Source organism: Tachyglossus aculeatus, chromosome 6, assembly GCF_015852505.1.
Source record: "Tachyglossus aculeatus isolate mTacAcu1 chromosome 6, mTacAcu1.pri, whole genome shotgun sequence".
NCBI classification, from domain to species: domain Eukaryota; kingdom Metazoa; phylum Chordata; class Mammalia; order Monotremata; family Tachyglossidae; genus Tachyglossus; species Tachyglossus aculeatus.
In genome coordinates this window covers 36,434,422-36,451,185 of record NC_052071.1, presented here as the reverse complement: position 1 = coordinate 36,451,185, position 16,764 = coordinate 36,434,422, and the positions used below count along the sequence as shown (strand labels likewise).

The 16,764-nt window shown below is 49.4% G+C and overlaps 2 protein-coding genes across 2 annotated transcripts; both read right to left on the bottom strand.

Moving 5' to 3' along the window:
* Positions 1-715: 715 nt before the first annotated feature.
* LOC119929554 (semaphorin-3F-like) lies at positions 716-4,682 on the bottom strand. The gene is made up of 6 exons (XM_038747725.1): positions 4,635-4,682; positions 4,179-4,272; positions 3,043-3,162; positions 2,652-2,791; positions 1,101-1,215; positions 716-997 (listed from the first exon to the last, which is right to left on the bottom strand). The coding sequence occupies exons 1-6, from the start codon at positions 4,680-4,682 to the stop codon at positions 840-842; spliced, it is 675 nt and encodes a 224-aa protein (XP_038603653.1). The 3' UTR covers positions 716-839.
* Positions 4,196-13,208, bottom strand: LOC119929552. The gene is made up of 8 exons (XM_038747724.1): positions 13,191-13,208; positions 12,353-12,468; positions 10,017-10,208; positions 9,186-9,309; positions 5,897-6,118; positions 5,691-5,756; positions 5,149-5,268; positions 4,196-4,272 (listed from the first exon to the last, which is right to left on the bottom strand). Exons 1-7 carry the CDS (start codon positions 13,206-13,208, stop codon positions 5,149-5,151), a joined length of 858 nt encoding a protein of 285 aa, XP_038603652.1. The 3' UTR covers positions 4,196-4,272.
* Between the last annotated feature and the right edge of the window lie 3,556 nt (positions 13,209-16,764).

The following is a 16,764-nucleotide window of genomic DNA, read 5'->3' as shown; positions in this document are numbered from 1 at the left end:
CTATGTGCAAAGCACTGCTGGGGAGCTGACAAGGATATCAGGTTATCCCATGGGGGGCTCACAGTCTTAATCCCCATTTTACAGATGAGGTAACTGAGGCCCAGAGAAGTTAAGTGACTTGCCCAAAGTCACACAGCTGACATGTGGCGGAGCTGGGATTTGAACCCATGACCTCTGACTCCAGAGCCTGTGCTCTTTCCACTGAGCCATGCTAATGAAGTAACGCAAACCAGTGCACCCACCTGAGGCCTGTCCTACCCAAGCACTCACCGAGCCAGGTCGAGGAGTGGGCATGTCACCTTTGTAAGGCTCCCCCACGTTGGTGGAGCTAATCTTGTCGGTGAAAGACCCATTAAAGGCCGCACGAATGTCAGCCATGGAATAAACGCAGGTGGCTGAGCCCTGAAGTAGGTCACTGGAGAGGGAAGGGAGAAGCAAGTTGATGAAAGGGATCCAGAGTGCTCTCCTAACCCTAGGGCTCTCCAAAACCTCACTGGGAACACAACCCAGAGCCCCAGGTAATAATAATTATTATTATTATAATAATGATGGCATTTATTAAGTGCTTACTATGTGCAAAGCACTGTTCTAAGGGAGGTTACAAGGTGATCAGGTTGTCCCACGGGGGGCTCACAGTCTTAATCCCCATTTTACACCTGAGGTAACTGAGGCACGGAGAAGTTGTGACTTGCCTAAAGTCACACAGCTGACAATTGGCGGAGCTGGAATTTGAACCCGTGACCTCTGGCTCCAAAGCCTGGGCTCTTTCTACTGAGCCACTACTTCTCAGGTGCTTCTCAGGTGTGTCACCTGCTTCTCAGGTGACACGCTTTGGTGACTCAATAGGGACAGGAGGACAGGCTAGGGAGAACTGAGCGGGAGTCTGTGGCGGAGGGTCCTTCTGAGGGGAGCAGCCTCAGGCTGTACCTAGGGGTGGTGAAGATGCCATAGATTAGAGGGTCTCTCTTGTCATCGACAGGATGGATGAAGACATCCTCTGGAGGAAACAGACATGTTGTGAGGTCTCATTCCCCATGACAAACTGCAAAAGCATCCCCCTAAGCTCCCCACCACCACGTTAGCCCCCAGCCCGTGCTCACGGAGTTGGCTGACAAAGGTCTTCCTGCCATCCTTCTCGGTCACAAAACACAGTAGCCGGCCCTTCCGGAACGTCGTCCATTTGTTTATCAGCGGGTACCGCCCTCCGATGTCATTCTGAGGAGCAAGGGAACGTGGCCCCGGCACCGTACCCTGTCTTCTCTTCCCTCACAAACCCGAGTGGTGTTCACCCTCTAGCTTTGGGAAGGAACTACAAGAGGCTAAGGCCCAGAAAAGCAGAAACTGACCTGGGAAAGCTACTGCTCTCCCTTTCCCATGCTGGACAACTCACTTGGAGGTTCTGGACCGGATCTGGCTAGTCCCAAGAACCAAATTCTAGGGGTCTAGGTCAAAGGCTAGGTCAAGGGCCGGCCATATAGCCCGCAGACCCTCGGCCCCTGAGCCAACAAAGGCACTCCCCTCGCCGGACCCCCTGCAATGGTGAGGACCGCTGTGGACCCCCGAGGACGGTAGGGGGGTGGTGGGAATAGTAATAATAATAATAATAATAATGGCATTTGTTAAGCGCCTGCTGTGTCAAGCACTGTTCATTCATTCAATCGTATGTATATACATTTGTGCATATTTATTACTCTATTTCCAAGCACTGTTCCTTCATTCAATCATCTGTATATATGTTTGTGCATATTTATTACTCTATTTATTTAAATGTGCCTGCTGTGTGCCAAGCACTGTTCATTCATTCATTCAATCGTATGTATATACATTTGTGCATATTTATTACTCTATTTATTTCCAAGCACTGTTCCTTCATTCAATCGTATGTATATATGTTTGTGCATATTTATTACTCTATTTATTTAAATGTGCCTGCTGTGTGCCAAGCACTGTTCATTCATTCATTCAATCGTATGTATATATGTTTGTACATATTTATTACTCTATTTCCAAGCACTGTTCATTCATTCATTCAATCGTATGTATGTATGTTTGTACATATTTATTACTCTATTTATTTAAATGCGCCTGCTGTGTGCCAAGCACTGTTCATTCATTCATTCAATCGTATGTATATATGTTTGTTCCTCTCCCCCTCATCCCCCTCTCCATCCCCCACATCTTACCTCCTTCCCTTCCCACAGCACCTGTAGATATGTATATATGTTTGTACATATTTATTACTGTATTTATTTATTTTTTAATTTTACTTGTACATATCTATTCTATTTATTTTATTTTGTTAGTATGTTTGGTTTTGTTCTCTGTCTCCCGCTTTTAGACTGTGAGCCCACTATTGTAGGGACTGTCTCTATATATTGCCAACTTGTACTTCCCAAGTGCTTAGTACAGTGCTCTGCACACAGTAAGCGCTCAATAAATACAATTGATGATGATGAAAGGCTGGTGGACAAACCTAAATCCCCCCAAAGGACCTTGGGGAGAACCTCTCTAGGGTTTGGGGGGCCACAGGTTTGGGCAGAAATTGACCCTTTCTTGTTTCACCAGGGAAACGGCGGCCAATGGTTTTCAGCTGGCTACTTCTGACTCCTCGGGGGACAGTTGTTCCAATCCCTTGGGGCCCAGCTCCTCACCAAGCAAACGCGACCGACAAGAGCAAGTACGGTCGGTTCTGGTAAGCCTCGGATTGCTTTCTCCCGGAAGAAGAAGTAGAGTTTGTCATCATTGCGGTTGATGCTGTCTGAGATCTTGAAGGCCTTCAGGAACTCGGGAGCTGAGCCAAGGGGCAGCAGGACCCATGAGAGGGCAGGAGGGCAGCTGGAGGGGCAATCCCTCCCTCACGTGGTACCCCAAAGGTAAGAGTCGTCCAAAGGGGCCTCTCCCACAAGGTTGGATTCCAGCTTGGAGAGAGGTGGGTGGCCGAATCAAGGCAGGGTTGTGGAAAGAGATCGGGAAAGATGGAAGCAGGATCGGACCAGGTACAGAGGCGGAGAAGGAACGGAGATTGAAGTAGACCCTCCCTACCGTTGAGCCAGAAGCTGTTGTACCGGTCAGAGCGGAGGGTCGGGAGGTGCTCCGTGGCGCGGAAGATGGCAGGGTCACTGCCGATGAAGTTCACGTATATGCCTGTGTACAGATTCCCATCTGAGAGGGGCAAAGGACAAGATGGGGTTAGCCCACCAAGGCCGGACCCGCTGTGGTCTACAGAGATTCAGAGCTGGAGCTTCTCCCCTTTTTGATTTATTTGTTTTTAATGGTTCTTGTGATAATAAGTACTGTAATATGTACTGGGTTAGAGAAGCAGCGTGGCTCAGTGGAAAAGAGCCCGGGCTTTGGAGTCAGAGGTCATGGGTTCAAACCCCGGCTCTGCCAATTGTCAGCTGTGTGAATTTGGGCAAGTCACTTCACTTCTCTGGGCCTCAGTTCCCTCATCTGTAAAATGGGGATGAAGACTGTGAGCCCCCCCGTGGGACAACCTGATCACCTTGTAACCTCCCCAGCACTTAGATCAGTGCTTTGCACATAGTAAGCGCTTAATAAATACCACTATTATTATTATTATTATTAGATACAAGATAATCAGGTTGGACACAGTCCCTGTCCCCCAGGAGGCTCACAGCCAGAGGGAGGAAAAATCCCCATTCTACAAATGAGGTAATTCTGGCCCAGAGAAGTTAAGTCACTTGCCTAAAGTCACACAGCAGATGAGTGGTAAAGCCGGGATTAGTGGCCGAGGAGATAGGACACAGGCCTGGAAGTCAGAAGGTCCTGAGTTCGACTCCTAACTTGTCTGCTGTGGGTCCTCGGGTAAGCCACTTCACTTCTCTGTGCCTCAGTTATCTCTAAAATGTGGATTAAGACAGTAAGCTCCACGTCGGACCAGGACTCTTTCAACCCAATTTGCTCATATCCACCCTAGAGCTTCATATAATGCCTGGCACATAATAAGTGCTGAATAAATGCCACAATTATTATTATTAGCCTGTATCTACCCCAGCACTTAGTTCAGGGCCTGGCACATAGTAAACACTTAACAAATACTAGTACTTTTTTTTTTTAAAGTTCTCTGACCCAAGGCTGTGCTTTTTCCACTAGGCTAGGCTGCTTCCCCTCCATTCCCTCATCCCTCTCTCCTTCCCTCCCTCCCGGTTACCCCTTACCCATGAATGTGGCCATACTCTTGTGGAGGGGGCTGTAGGAGCAACTTCCCAGCCCTGAGTTTTGGCTGTCGCACACCAGATAAAACACAAAATCCTATGGAATAGAGCCAGAATGAGCACTCCCAGGCCAGCTCCCTTACAGCCCTGTAACAGGCATGGGGCCACCTCCTTCCTCCCAGCTTCCCCCTCCTGGGGCTTCTCATCCACTCTTCCGCCTCATTAATTCTCCTCACCCACTTCCTAACATCCCTCCTGCTGTATCCATCCCATAGGCCAAGCTCAGCCGGGACTGGATTAGACCGACATGGGGTTCAGGCAAGGAATTAACATGTGCCCACCCAAGGCCAGCAGAATCAGGGACTGGGTGGCCTGGGCAGGAAGGATGGTGTACAGGATCTGGGGTGCCCCATGATGGGACCCTGGCCAATGGTCCCGCCACTAACACTGGCCCTGAACTTGGACCCACTTTGAGCGCAGGCTTAGGGGTCTCCGGCTGCCGGGCATTGAGCTTGGAAAGGCATCATTAACTGAGCCACTTCAGGCCATAGATGCTACTGGCTGTGGATCTGGTCCCAGTGAGGAGCCAGGAGGAAGCCACCCAAGGGAACCTGGTGAATTTGAGGGGAGATACCAAAATTGGGAGTCCCAAAGCCACCTGCATTTACCTGGGGTCTTCGGTCTGCCTTAGCAACCCCATTTACCCAAAGCACAGACTCTCAGATCGCTTGATATATCGGCATTCCTTGGGCTTCCCAATGTGCTCTTGCCCTGCGGCCCTGCCTGCCAACACCCCTAGTCCCCCAAGGGAAGTGTCTCTTTTCCCTCAGTGGCCCCGGATAGGGACTGAGGTTCCCCGGGGTGGCTACCGGCGTCGACACCTGAGGTTCAGGCCCCACTCTTGCGCGGCCTCTTCTACATCTCGCCCCCCAGCCCCAACTCTCACCCCTCCCACCCCTCAGGCCCCCCTAACCTAAGGGTCCCTGCCACGGTTGGCAATGGTGCATATGGGACTGAAGGCCCCAGTCCCACACACCAGCAGGTGAGTCCGGTTCAGCTGCTGGATGACATGAATGAAGTTGAAGCACAGGTTCTGATGGGAGGGAGAGGAGAGGATGGGAGACAGGAGTCAGCCCTCGAGGCCGGTACCCTAACAGTCCCCCAGATCCCTTAAGTCAGCCTTCCCGCAGCTGCCGGGAGGTGTTCCAGGAGGCGAGAAATGGGGAAGACACTGCTTCCCAACAATGATCAGAGAAGATGCCTGGGGCTCAGAGCCCCACTGACCAACCCATTCGCCCTTCTCGATCAAGATTGCCCCATCCAGTGTAGGTCCGGTTTCTGGTTTGACATCGGTTTTCCCTTAGCCAGCCCGTCGTCCGCGGCGGGGAGGACTTGTAGCCTGCCCCCAACAGCCTTCCTGGGCCAGCACGGGACTCCTGCACCTGCTCTATGGCGAAGGTTGGGAAGAGTACCCTCGGGGAGGCCATTAGGAAGGGGCCCTTTCATCCTACTCACTTCCTGGCCCTTAATCACCTTCATCCGGCAAGTCTTCTCCTTCTCCGGTGAGGCTGGCCACGTGATCTGCCACCAGGGAAAGAGAGGGGCTAGTCTCAAGACTCATCCCCAAGCCGAGACCCCGGTTGTCCCCAACTTCCCCACCTGCCCGTCCTCTCATCCCTCGTGGCTCTGCCCCTCCCATCCCCCTCGGCCCCTCCTCCTACAATAAGTGGCTCCCGGTTCATCGTCGACTGGCTGAAGGACACCAGGTAGTCATGTAAACCCACACAGATCCAGCCTTGGTCCATGTGCAGGAGGCGGAAGTCTCCGGTCTCAAACTTGAAGATGAATTCCTTGACCGATTTGGTCTTCAGAACCTCTGTCAGGGTAAAAGCCCATGGGGTGACCGCATCAGGAGCAGCTCTGATTGGACTGCCTGCTCTGGACTTATTGGGGGATGAAGAACAGATTTCAGAAAGGGGTCAGAGTACAGCCTGCCCATGCCGATCACTAAGCGGTCTACAATCCTTAAAATCCCCCTGTGTTTTAAGGAACATCATCATCATCATCATCAATCGTATTTATTGAGCGCTTACTATGTGCAGAGCACTGTACTAAGCGCTTGGGAAGTACAAATTGGCAACATATAGAGACAGTCCCTACCCAACAGTGGGCTCACAGTCTAAAAGGGGAAGACAGAGAACAAAACCAAACATACTAACAAAATAAATAAATATAAGAGGTTGGGGGGCTAGGAGAACAAGGTGGGAAGTGCTGCTGGGAGAACTCAGAATATCCTCTTTTCCTAATGCGGGCAGGAAGGCGGGGCAAGAGGAGCACAGAGGTGGAGCCCTAGGTAAATTGCTTTCCAGAGCACTCCCTGAGGCAGCAGGATTATCAATCATTTAACCAGTCAATCAATGGCCTTTATTGACCCAGATGGCACACTTCACTCATCTAATGCTAACCTTCTCACTGTACATCCATCTCCTCTATCTTGTCTCTGACCCCTCACCAACATCGTCCCTCTGGCCCAGAACGCCCTCCTTCCTAATATCCGATGGACAATGAATCTCCCCCATTTCAAAGCCTTATTGAAGGCTTATCTCCTCCAAGAGGCTTTCCATGACTAAACCCACCTTTCCTCTTCTCCCACTCCCTTCTCTGTCACCCTGACTTGTTCCTTTTATTCATCCCCCCCCACCTCCCAGCCCCACAGCCCTTAGAGAAGCAGTGGGGCTTAGTGGAAAGAGCACTGGGTTGGGAGTCAGAGGACCTGGGTTCTAATCCCAGTTCCACCACTTGTCTGCTGTGTGACCTTGGGCAGGTCACTTAGCTTCTCTGTGCCTCAGTTACCTCGTTTGTAAAATGGGGATTAAAATTGTGAACCCCACACGGGACAACCTCATTACCCTGCATCTACCCCAGCTTTTAGAACAGTGCTTGGCACATTGTAAGTGCTTAACAAATACCACAATTATTATTATTAGAACTTATGTACATATATGTAATTTATTTGTATTGAAGTCTGTCTCCCCCTCTAGATTGTAAGCTCACTGTGGGCAGGAAATGTGTTTGCTTATTTTTATATTCTACTCTCCCAAGTGCTTAGTGCAGTGCTCCACACAGAGTAAGTGCTCAATAAATAAAGTTGAGTTAATGAATGAATTAATTAATTAATGAGCAGTTACTGAGTGTGGAGTGCTGGACCCAACCCTTGGGATAGTCAGATACAATAGAATTGGTAGACATGATCCCTACCCTCCCGGAGCTCACAGTCTAGACGGGGAGACAGACACTAATGTAAATTGCAGATTCGGGGAGAAATGGAATATAACAATATGGACATAACTGCTATGGGGATGCTGGGGGATGAGTTGCCATGTGCTTAGGTGGCGCAGAAATACTGAAGAGGTAGTTGGGGGATATCAAGTGAGGAGATTAGAAATTAATCAAGAAAGACCTCGTGGAGGAGGCATGATTTTAGGAAGGTTTGGTGGATGAGAAAAGGCTGTGGTGCAGAACGTAAGCTTCCTCGAGACTCTGAGGTTCTTGTGGACAGGAAATGTGACTACTAACTCTGTGGTACTGTATTCTCCCAAGTCCTAAGTGCTGTGCTCTGCACACCTGATTGGCTTGTCGAATGTGAGGAGGAGGGAGCGCTGGTTGGGGGTGAGCATGAGGAAGATGTCGGGGGCAGGTGAGGTGAGAATGAAGCACAGTTCAAGGTTGGCTTGAGAGGAAGGATGCTACCGGGCTGAGATGCAGGGTGAGAGGATGGAGAATGCTTTGACACGGGCGTAGTGTATCCACCGCAATACTTAGTACAGTGTACCGAGGCACAGAGTAAGAGCATGACAAATACCACTGTTATTATGACTATGGGCAGAGTCCTCCTACCACTTACTCTCTCAAAGGGATTCTGGGGACTAGGTCAGAGAGAAAGGCCAATCCCAGGGGAAGCAGGGAGTCTGGGCTGAGGTGGGGAGGTGTGGTTGTGGAGTTTCTCCTGTGCTCCCCAAATCAATTCGCTTTCCTGCTCTTCTGCCAGAACGACCCCTCACCCTGGTTTAGTGGAAAGAGCACGGGCTTGGGAGTCAGAGCTCGTGGGTTCTAATCTCACTTTGGCCACTTTTCTGCTGTGTAACCTTGGGCAAGTCACTTAACCTCTCTGTGCCTGAGTCACCTCATCTATAACAAGGGGATTGAGACTGTGAGCCCCACTTGGGACAACCTGATTAACTTGTATTTAATAATAATAATAATGATGCTGGGAGGATACAAGGTGATCAGGTTGTCCCACGGGGGGCTCACAGTCTTAATCCCCTTTTTACAGATGAGGGAACTAAGGCACAGAGAAGTTAAGTGACTTGCCCAAAGTCACACAGCTGACAATTGGCAGAGCCGGGATTTGAACCCATGACCTCTGATTCCAAAGCCCGAGCTCTTTCCACTGAGCCACGCTGCTTCTCTAAATACGCTGGTATTTATCCCAGCACTTAGAACAGTACTTGGCAAATAGTAAGCGCTTAACAACTACCATAATTATTATTACTATTATTATTCTAGCCCCTAGACTGCACCTTCCTTCTTGCAGCCATCTGGTAGCGGAGCCCTGCACAGGCTCGGGACAATTTGGGGGTCGAGTGAAGCCCAAGCCCCTGGAGTCAGATCAGCATGGCAGAAAGCTAATTCAGACAGCTTCTGTCTCCTTCGGGCCTCTCAGGAGGAGCCACGCTCTAACTATGGACCAAGAGTGATCAAAACTGAGTGCCAGAGCAGCGGGGCTGGCAGGGAGGCCCGAATGGAGGAGGCGGGAAGGTGCAGAAATGCCTGAGACCACATTACATAGAGAACCAGAGGATCACGATGACTCTGATCACTGGTACCAGATACGTTCTCTAAAGAGACTCCAGGGAGGGTGGCAGAGGAACCTGCTCATCCACGGGGCAGAGGCGAGAGAGTCCCAGAACTCTGGATCCCTGCCCAAACCCGCCTGTAGTCTAGGTGGACCTTACCCCTGAAGGTTGAGGAAAGGCGAGGAAGTTGCAGTAAGCCAGCTTCTAGGAGGGAACCCTGAGCCAGAAGAACCGGCAAGACAGAGGCCTGCTGTGCCTTGGCTGGAGCCACTGGATACCTAGAGGTAGAGGAAGAGAGGAAGAGAAAGGAGGGGTGAGGGGTGAGTGGAGGGGAAAGGAAGAAGGGAGAGAGAAAGAGAGACAACAAATGAAAGAGTGAAAATATGCCCATGTGAGCAATATTATTTAAGTGGAGATGGGAAAATGTCTAGTACTATATCTCACGCAATGGTCACCTCCTTGAACTTACCTGGATAGCCCTCTCTCTCTCTTTCTGTCTGTCTGTCTGTTTGTCTCTCTCTCCCTCTCCTTTCTTACTCCCAGGCTCATGAGCAGTTGCCCCAAGAGACCAGGTCAAGGCTGGGGATGGGTGGCCTGAGTTGCTGGGCACCGTTTTAAAGTACCAGCTGTTTCCCTCCTTTGCTGGGGACATCTCTGATGGAGGTGTGCCTGGGCACCCCTGAGGTGCAGATGCAAACCCTGGGCCAGGCTGTTGTCCCACCCCTCTGCCCCTGTCCAACTCTCATCCTCTGCTCCTTCAGCTCTTAGCTCTTTCCAGTCTCCCTCAGCCACTTCCAGCCTCTTTCTTCACACTGGGATCCTGAGACTGTGCTAAGGGATGGGACACTGATCCCCAATCACTCTCCACACCCCCGGATCCTGAGAACCGCACCAAGGGGATGGGATATCGATCCCCAGCTTCAGTCCACATCCCCAGATTCTGAGAATTGCACCAAGGGGATGGGACGCCCCTCCCCAACCTCACCCCGCCTTCCGGGAGCAGTGATTCAGCAGAGGCTCAGCTCTCAGCCCTGGGACTGCACCAAGGAACATCCATGGGTGCGGGGTGCTGATTTCCCCCCAGCCAAGCCAACTGTGGAGGGCTTTAACCCACACGCAGCCACCTATCTGGGAGGAAACTAGCCATAGCCGGTCCTTCATCACCTCCATCCTCACCCTGCCCGAATACAGAGCTGGTAATTCAGTCCAGGAGCAGCCTGCCTCAAGTGCAGAGAACTGACTGCTTACAAATCAACACAGACGCCTAATTACACATCAACATTTGCCCATTCACTCTGAAAGATCCCCCTGACTGAGAGCTGCCATATGCGGTCATCCCACCCATCTGAGGAACTGCAGTTCATCCCCGGAAACTCCAGATTCAGCTGCTGCGGCTCCGAACTGTCTCTTAAACTGCTCTGACCTCCTCGCATCCCCTCAATCCCCTCCCTCTAGTCAGCCCATCCCTGCCATCAGTTACCATTCCCCCCCCACTCCACCCATCCCCTCTCCTCATTCTTCCTCAACCATTCCACAGCCCCTGCCTAGGGTGGCCTGTGGAACCCCTGCTCCATGTTGGGAAAGCTTCCCTTCATCCTTAACCTGTTCCTCACCCACTCACTGCACTTCCTAGCCATCACTGCAATCTGGCTCTCCTCACATGACACTGTCTCCCCCTCTTCTCTCTCCCAAGGGGGCCCCACCTTCTCCCACTCCCCAAGACTCACTGTCCCCCAGTGCTGCTTTCACACCACCCTACTCTCTCATCCCTCTTTCCTTCCCTTCCCATATCATCTGCCTCTACCACCCCCTCCAATTTCTACCACCCCCAGGCTCTTTTTCCAACTTTCTAAACCACTTTGATCTTTTTCTCACATTTCTACCCTCTTTTTCCATCCCTAAGCTGATCCTTGGGGACTTCACCATCCAAGAGGATGTTCCCAGTGGCCTTCCTGCTGTCTGTTTCCTCTCATTCCACAATCCCACCCATTTCCTGCTCCACCTCATCTCACCCACTCACCAACTCGGACACATACTCGTTCTCTTCATCTCTAGACTCTTTACAATTTCTACCCACGCCAACTCTGAAAATCTACTGTTCAACCATCACCTCCTCACCTGTCTTCTCTCCCACACACCGCCTCCCTGCAAATCTGACCTTTTATCCCAGAGACCTCCAATCCCTTGATCCCTTCCAATAGTCTGAAGTCAACATGCACCGTTTGGTCTCCTTACCTAACCTACTTTCTTGACACATAAATCCACACTCTCTCAATTCCACCCTCTCCACTGAACTTAACTCACTCACAACTTTGTCTCTCCACTGATCTCATACCACAAACCATGGCCCTGGGGCACCTCCGTAGCATGGTTCTTCTGCTCTTGTGCTCGAGTTAAAGAGCACTGCTGGTGGAAATCCAGGCACACCAGGCAGATCTCGTCCTCTTCAATGTATCCTCACATGCCTTAGCTCTGCCCTCTCCTCCCTCTGGCAACAATACCCTCTCCATCCTTATTGACTTCCAAGTCCGTTGCCTGTATCAGCTGTTTCAGAAATTTAACCCTCTTCTGAAACCCTCTGTCCCCACTACCTCCACATCTCTTGTTCCTACCATCTGTGCCACCTGTTTCATCAGGAAAATTGAAACCACCTGGCGTGGTCTCCCCCAAATCTCTCTGCATCCTCCAGTCCTTCCCTCTTCCCGATCTCTCATCGACCCTTTCATCCTTCCCAGCAGTATCTCAATGTCTCCCACCATCCTCTCAGAATCTATGTCCTCCACCTGTGCCACTGACCCCATCTCTTAGCACCTTATTAAAACACTTGCCCCTTCGCTTCTTCCCTCCCTGAACACCATTTTCAACCTCTCACTTTCCTTCCTCGCTGCTATCAAACACACCCATGTATCTCCTACCCTAAAAAATTACAGGACCTTCCAGCTATCACCCCATTTCCCTCCTACCATTCCTTTCCCAATTCCTCGAGTGAATTGTTTGTACCTGCTTCTGCCCCTTCCATCTCTTTCTGTACCTGAATTTCTCTCCTTCCTTCATAATAACAATAATGGCATTTATTAAGCACTTATTATGTGCAAAGCACTGTTCTAAGCACTGGAGAGGTTACAAGGTGATCAGGTTGTCCCATGGGGGGCTCACAGTCTTCACCCCCATTTTACAGATGAGGTAACTGAGGCTCAGAGAAGTGAAGCGACTTGCCCAAAGTCACACAGCTGACAATTGGCGGAGCCGGGATTTGAACCCATGACCTCTGACTCCAAAGCCCATGCTCTTTCCACTGAGCCACGCTGCTTCCCTAAGTACAGCCAGTGACCCTCGATCTTGGTTTGACATCCCAAGTCCGGTCCTTTGGTCAGGAGCCGCTCCTTGCTCTCGATGATCCGGATGGGCAAAACCGCCTGGTACAAACTGTTCACCCCCTGGGCCTCGGCAAATGAGCACCGAAGCCTTTAACCCTTGGATTTCTTCTGGACCCTGAGCTTTTGGGGGTTTCACGTTAGGGTGAGAGAAAGAAGGAAAGGGGAGCCTGAGAGAGCCATTGATCAATCGGTAGAAGCCGAGGCCCAAAGAAAGGAAAATTCAACCCCTCTAATCCGCCTGCTTCCTTTTCCCCACTGTTTACTGTTACCAGGGCGCAAATGCCAACCTCACAGATGGCAGAGGGGGAGGACAGGCTGCTTGAGCTCTGCCCTGCCCTGCGGCACCACCTGTGAAGTCAAAGAAAGTTCACTCCCTCACCATCCCTAGTTTGCCCCAGTGTGGGACTCTGAGCACTCTCCCTTCTCTGGGCTTCTGCTCCCCAGTCTCAGGGGTCTGTCTTGTCTTATGCTGTCGAGTCGTCTCCGACCCACAGCGATGCCATGGACACATCTCTCCCAGAACGCCTCACCTCCATCTGCTCTCGTTCTGGTAGTGTAACCGTAGAATTTTCTTGGTAAAAATACTGAATTGGTTTACCACTGCCTCCTTCCACGTAGTAAACATGAGTCTCCACCCTCGACTCTCTCCCAGGCCGCTGCTGCCCAGCACAGGTGAGTTTTGACTTGTAGCAGATTACCTTCCATTTGCATTACCTTCCAGGAATGGGAATGGATTTGCCCCTGCTTGACTCTCCCTTCCCTAGATGACACTGGTAGAGTACTGGAGACTCCAGGTGCATCCCTGAGAGGGGAAGCACTGTAGTAGGTAGAAGATAATCAGGTCAGATACAGTCCCTGTTCATTCATTCATTCATTCAATCGTATTTATTGAGTCCCTGTTCCATACAGGGGCTCACTGTCTAAGGAGAGAGTAGGATTTAATCCCTATTTTATAGGTGAGGAAACTGGGGCCCAGAGAAGACTCGCTCCAGGTCACACAGTAGACAAGTGGCAGAACCAGATCCTCTTACTCCCATGTCCTTGTTCTTTCCACTAGGCCAAGCTGCCTCTCGAAAGAGCTGATGAAGTGCTTTAGAGCTGATGGTCAGCAGTTTCTGCTCGCTATGGACAGGAATGGGCAACCATTTGGGGGAATTTGAGAAGCGAGGAGAAGTGTGCCCAAAAATGTTTTAGGAAAATGATCCAGGCTGCAGAATGGCGAGGGGTGACCCTTGAAATAGGGAGATCAGAGAGGAGGCTGATGCGGTCGTCGAAGCGGGATACACCAGTGTCTGGCCCGGTGTGGTGACTGTTTGAATGAAGAGGAAAGGGTAGATCCTGGAAATGTTGAGGAGGAAACACTGACAGGATTTGGGGACAGACTCAATGGGGATTTTTAAAGGATAATGTTCAAGTTATGGACTTGAGAGACAGGAGAGGATGATAATGTTGTTGATGTTTTTTGGATGGGAAGGTTAGGTGGAGGGAAGGATCTGCGAGGGAAGATGAAAATTTCATTTTGGGACATATTGAGCTTGATGTGCGGGAGAGACAACAATTTTAAAAATATCCTGGAAAGCAAGAGAAAATGTGGGATTTCAGAGAAGGAGAGAGGTCAGGGCTAAAGAGGTAGGTATGGAAAGGCCGACGCAAAGAGGTGGTAGTTGAAGCAATGAGAACAGATGAGTGTCCCAAAGGAGTGAGTGGAAGTTGAGAAAAGAAGGGGACCAGAACTTGGGGGACATCCACAGCGGAAAGGAAGAGCTGCTGAAAAAGACTGGAAAGGAGAGGCCAAAGAGGAAAGAAAAATTTACGAGAGAACTATGAGGAATAATCAATCAATCAATCATATTTATTAAGCACTTACTGTGTGTAGAGCACTGTACTAAGCACTTGGGAGAGTACAGTACAGCACAGAAGGTAGACGTGCTCCCTGCCCTCAACAAGGTAGCATCTCTATTTGAAGAGAGAGGATGTCCTTCCTCCATTTGTCTTTCCCCATCATCTGGCGCTTTTTTTTCCTCTGGGCTTGCTGGCCAGTGGTTCTGAGCAGTGGGAGAAAATAGGAGGGGTAACAGTGGGCCAACCCACAGCTCTAAATTTCAGCCCTGCTCCTTTTCCGTGATTACACTCCCCTAATTTCCACCGGACTCCGCCTGAATCTCCGTGGCTTCTCCTGAATTTCCCGGGTAGTACAGTGCTGCTTGGCTCACAGTGAGCATGCAATAAATACCACTGATAATGATTTTGTAAACGAGGGAACTGAGTCACAGAGAAGTGAAGTGACAATAGTAATGATGGTATTTGTTAGTATGTTTGGTTTCGTTCTCTGTCTCCCCCTTTTAGACTGCGAGCCCACTGTTGGGTAGGGACTGTCTCTATATGTTGCCAACTTGTACTTCCCAAGCGCTTAGTACAGTGCTCTGCACACAGTAAGCGCTCAATAAATACGATTGATTGATTGATTAAGTGCTTAATGTGTGCCAAGCACTGTTGTAAGCCCTTGTGTAGATACTAAGTATTCAGGTTGTCCCACATGAGGGTCACAATCTTTATCCGCATTTTATAGATGAGGTAACTGAGGCACAGAGAAGTTAAGTGGCTTGTCCAAGGTCACACAGCTTACAAGTGGTAGAGTCTGGATTAGAACCCACATCCTCTGACTCTCAAGACTGAGCTCTTGCCACTAAGCCATGGGAAGTCAGGATTAGAACCCAAGTCCTTCTGAATGCCAGGCCTGTGCTAAACTGGGGAGAACGTGGGACAACCCACAGCTCTAAATTTCAACCCGGCTCCTTTTCCATGATTACATTCATTCATTCAATCGTATTTATTGAGCACTTACTGTGTGCAGAGCACTGTACTAAGAGCTTGGGAAGTACAAGTTGGCAACATAGAGAGACGGTCCCTACCCAACAACGGGCTCACAGTCTAGATTACACTCTCCTAACATCCGCAGGACTCCATCTGAATCTCCGTGGCTTTTCCCGAATCCCCTGGGTAGTACAGTGCTTGGCTCACAGTAAGCACGCAATAAATACCACTGATAATGATTTTGTAAATGGGGAAACTGAGTCACGAAGTGAAGTGACTTAGTAGTAATAATAACAATAATGGTATTTGTCAAGCGCTTACTACGTGCCAAGCACTGTTCTAAGTGCTGGGGTAGATATAAGGTATTCAAGTTGTCCCACGTGGGGCTCACAGTCTTCATCCGCATTTTATAGATGAGGTAACTGAGGCACAGAGAAGTTAAGTGGCTTGCCCAAGGTCACACAGCTGACAAGTGGCGGAGCCCGAATTAGAACCCACAACCTCAGACTCCCAAGACCGAGCTCTTGCCACTAAGTCATGGGGAGTCAGGATTAGAACCCAAGTCCTTCTGAATTCCAGGCCTGTGCTATATCATCATGATCATCATCATCATCAATCGTATTTATTGAGCGCTTACTGTGCACAGAGCACTGTACTAAGCACTTGGGAAGTACAATTTGGCAACATATAGAGACAGTCCCTACCCAACAGTGGGCTCACAGTCTAAAAGGGGGAGAATCCACTAGGCCATGCTGTTTCTCAGTTCAGGGGAAGGTTTGAAAAATGAAAAAGCCACAGAGTAGTCAACGGCACTGAAATCCCACATTTGCCTGCTGATCAGTGTAACTATATTATTATTACATTGGTTAACCGCTTACTTTATGTCATCCATTCATATTTATTGAGCACTTCCTGTATGCAGAGCACTGTACTAAGCGCTTGGAAAGTACAAATCGGCAACTTATAGAGACGGTCCCTACCCAGCAGCGGGCTCACAGTCTAGAAGGGGGAGACAGACAACAAAACAAACCAAGTAGACAGGTGTCAATACCATCAGAATAAATAGAATTATAGCTATTTATAATTCTATAAATATAATATAATACATATTATAATATATTATATATAATATTATAGCTATTTATAATTCTATAAATACAATACATAGAATATATTATATATATGATATATAATATATATTATAATGTATGATATATAATATATTATAATTTATAATATATACAATATAATTCTATAATTCTATTTATACTCATTAATAAAATAGAGTAATAAATATGCACAAATATACACAAGTGCTGTGGGGAGGGGAAGGGGTTAGGGCAGAGGGGGGAGTGGGGGCGAGGTGATGGACAGCCTTGAAGCCAATAGTGAGGCATCTTTACTTCATGCGAAGGCTAACAGGCAACCACTGGAGATTTTTGAGGAGGGTAGTGATATGGAGTACACTGTACTAAGCGACTGGGAGAGTACAGTGCAACACAGTTGGCAGATACATTCTCAGAAGATATGTTCCCTGCCCAC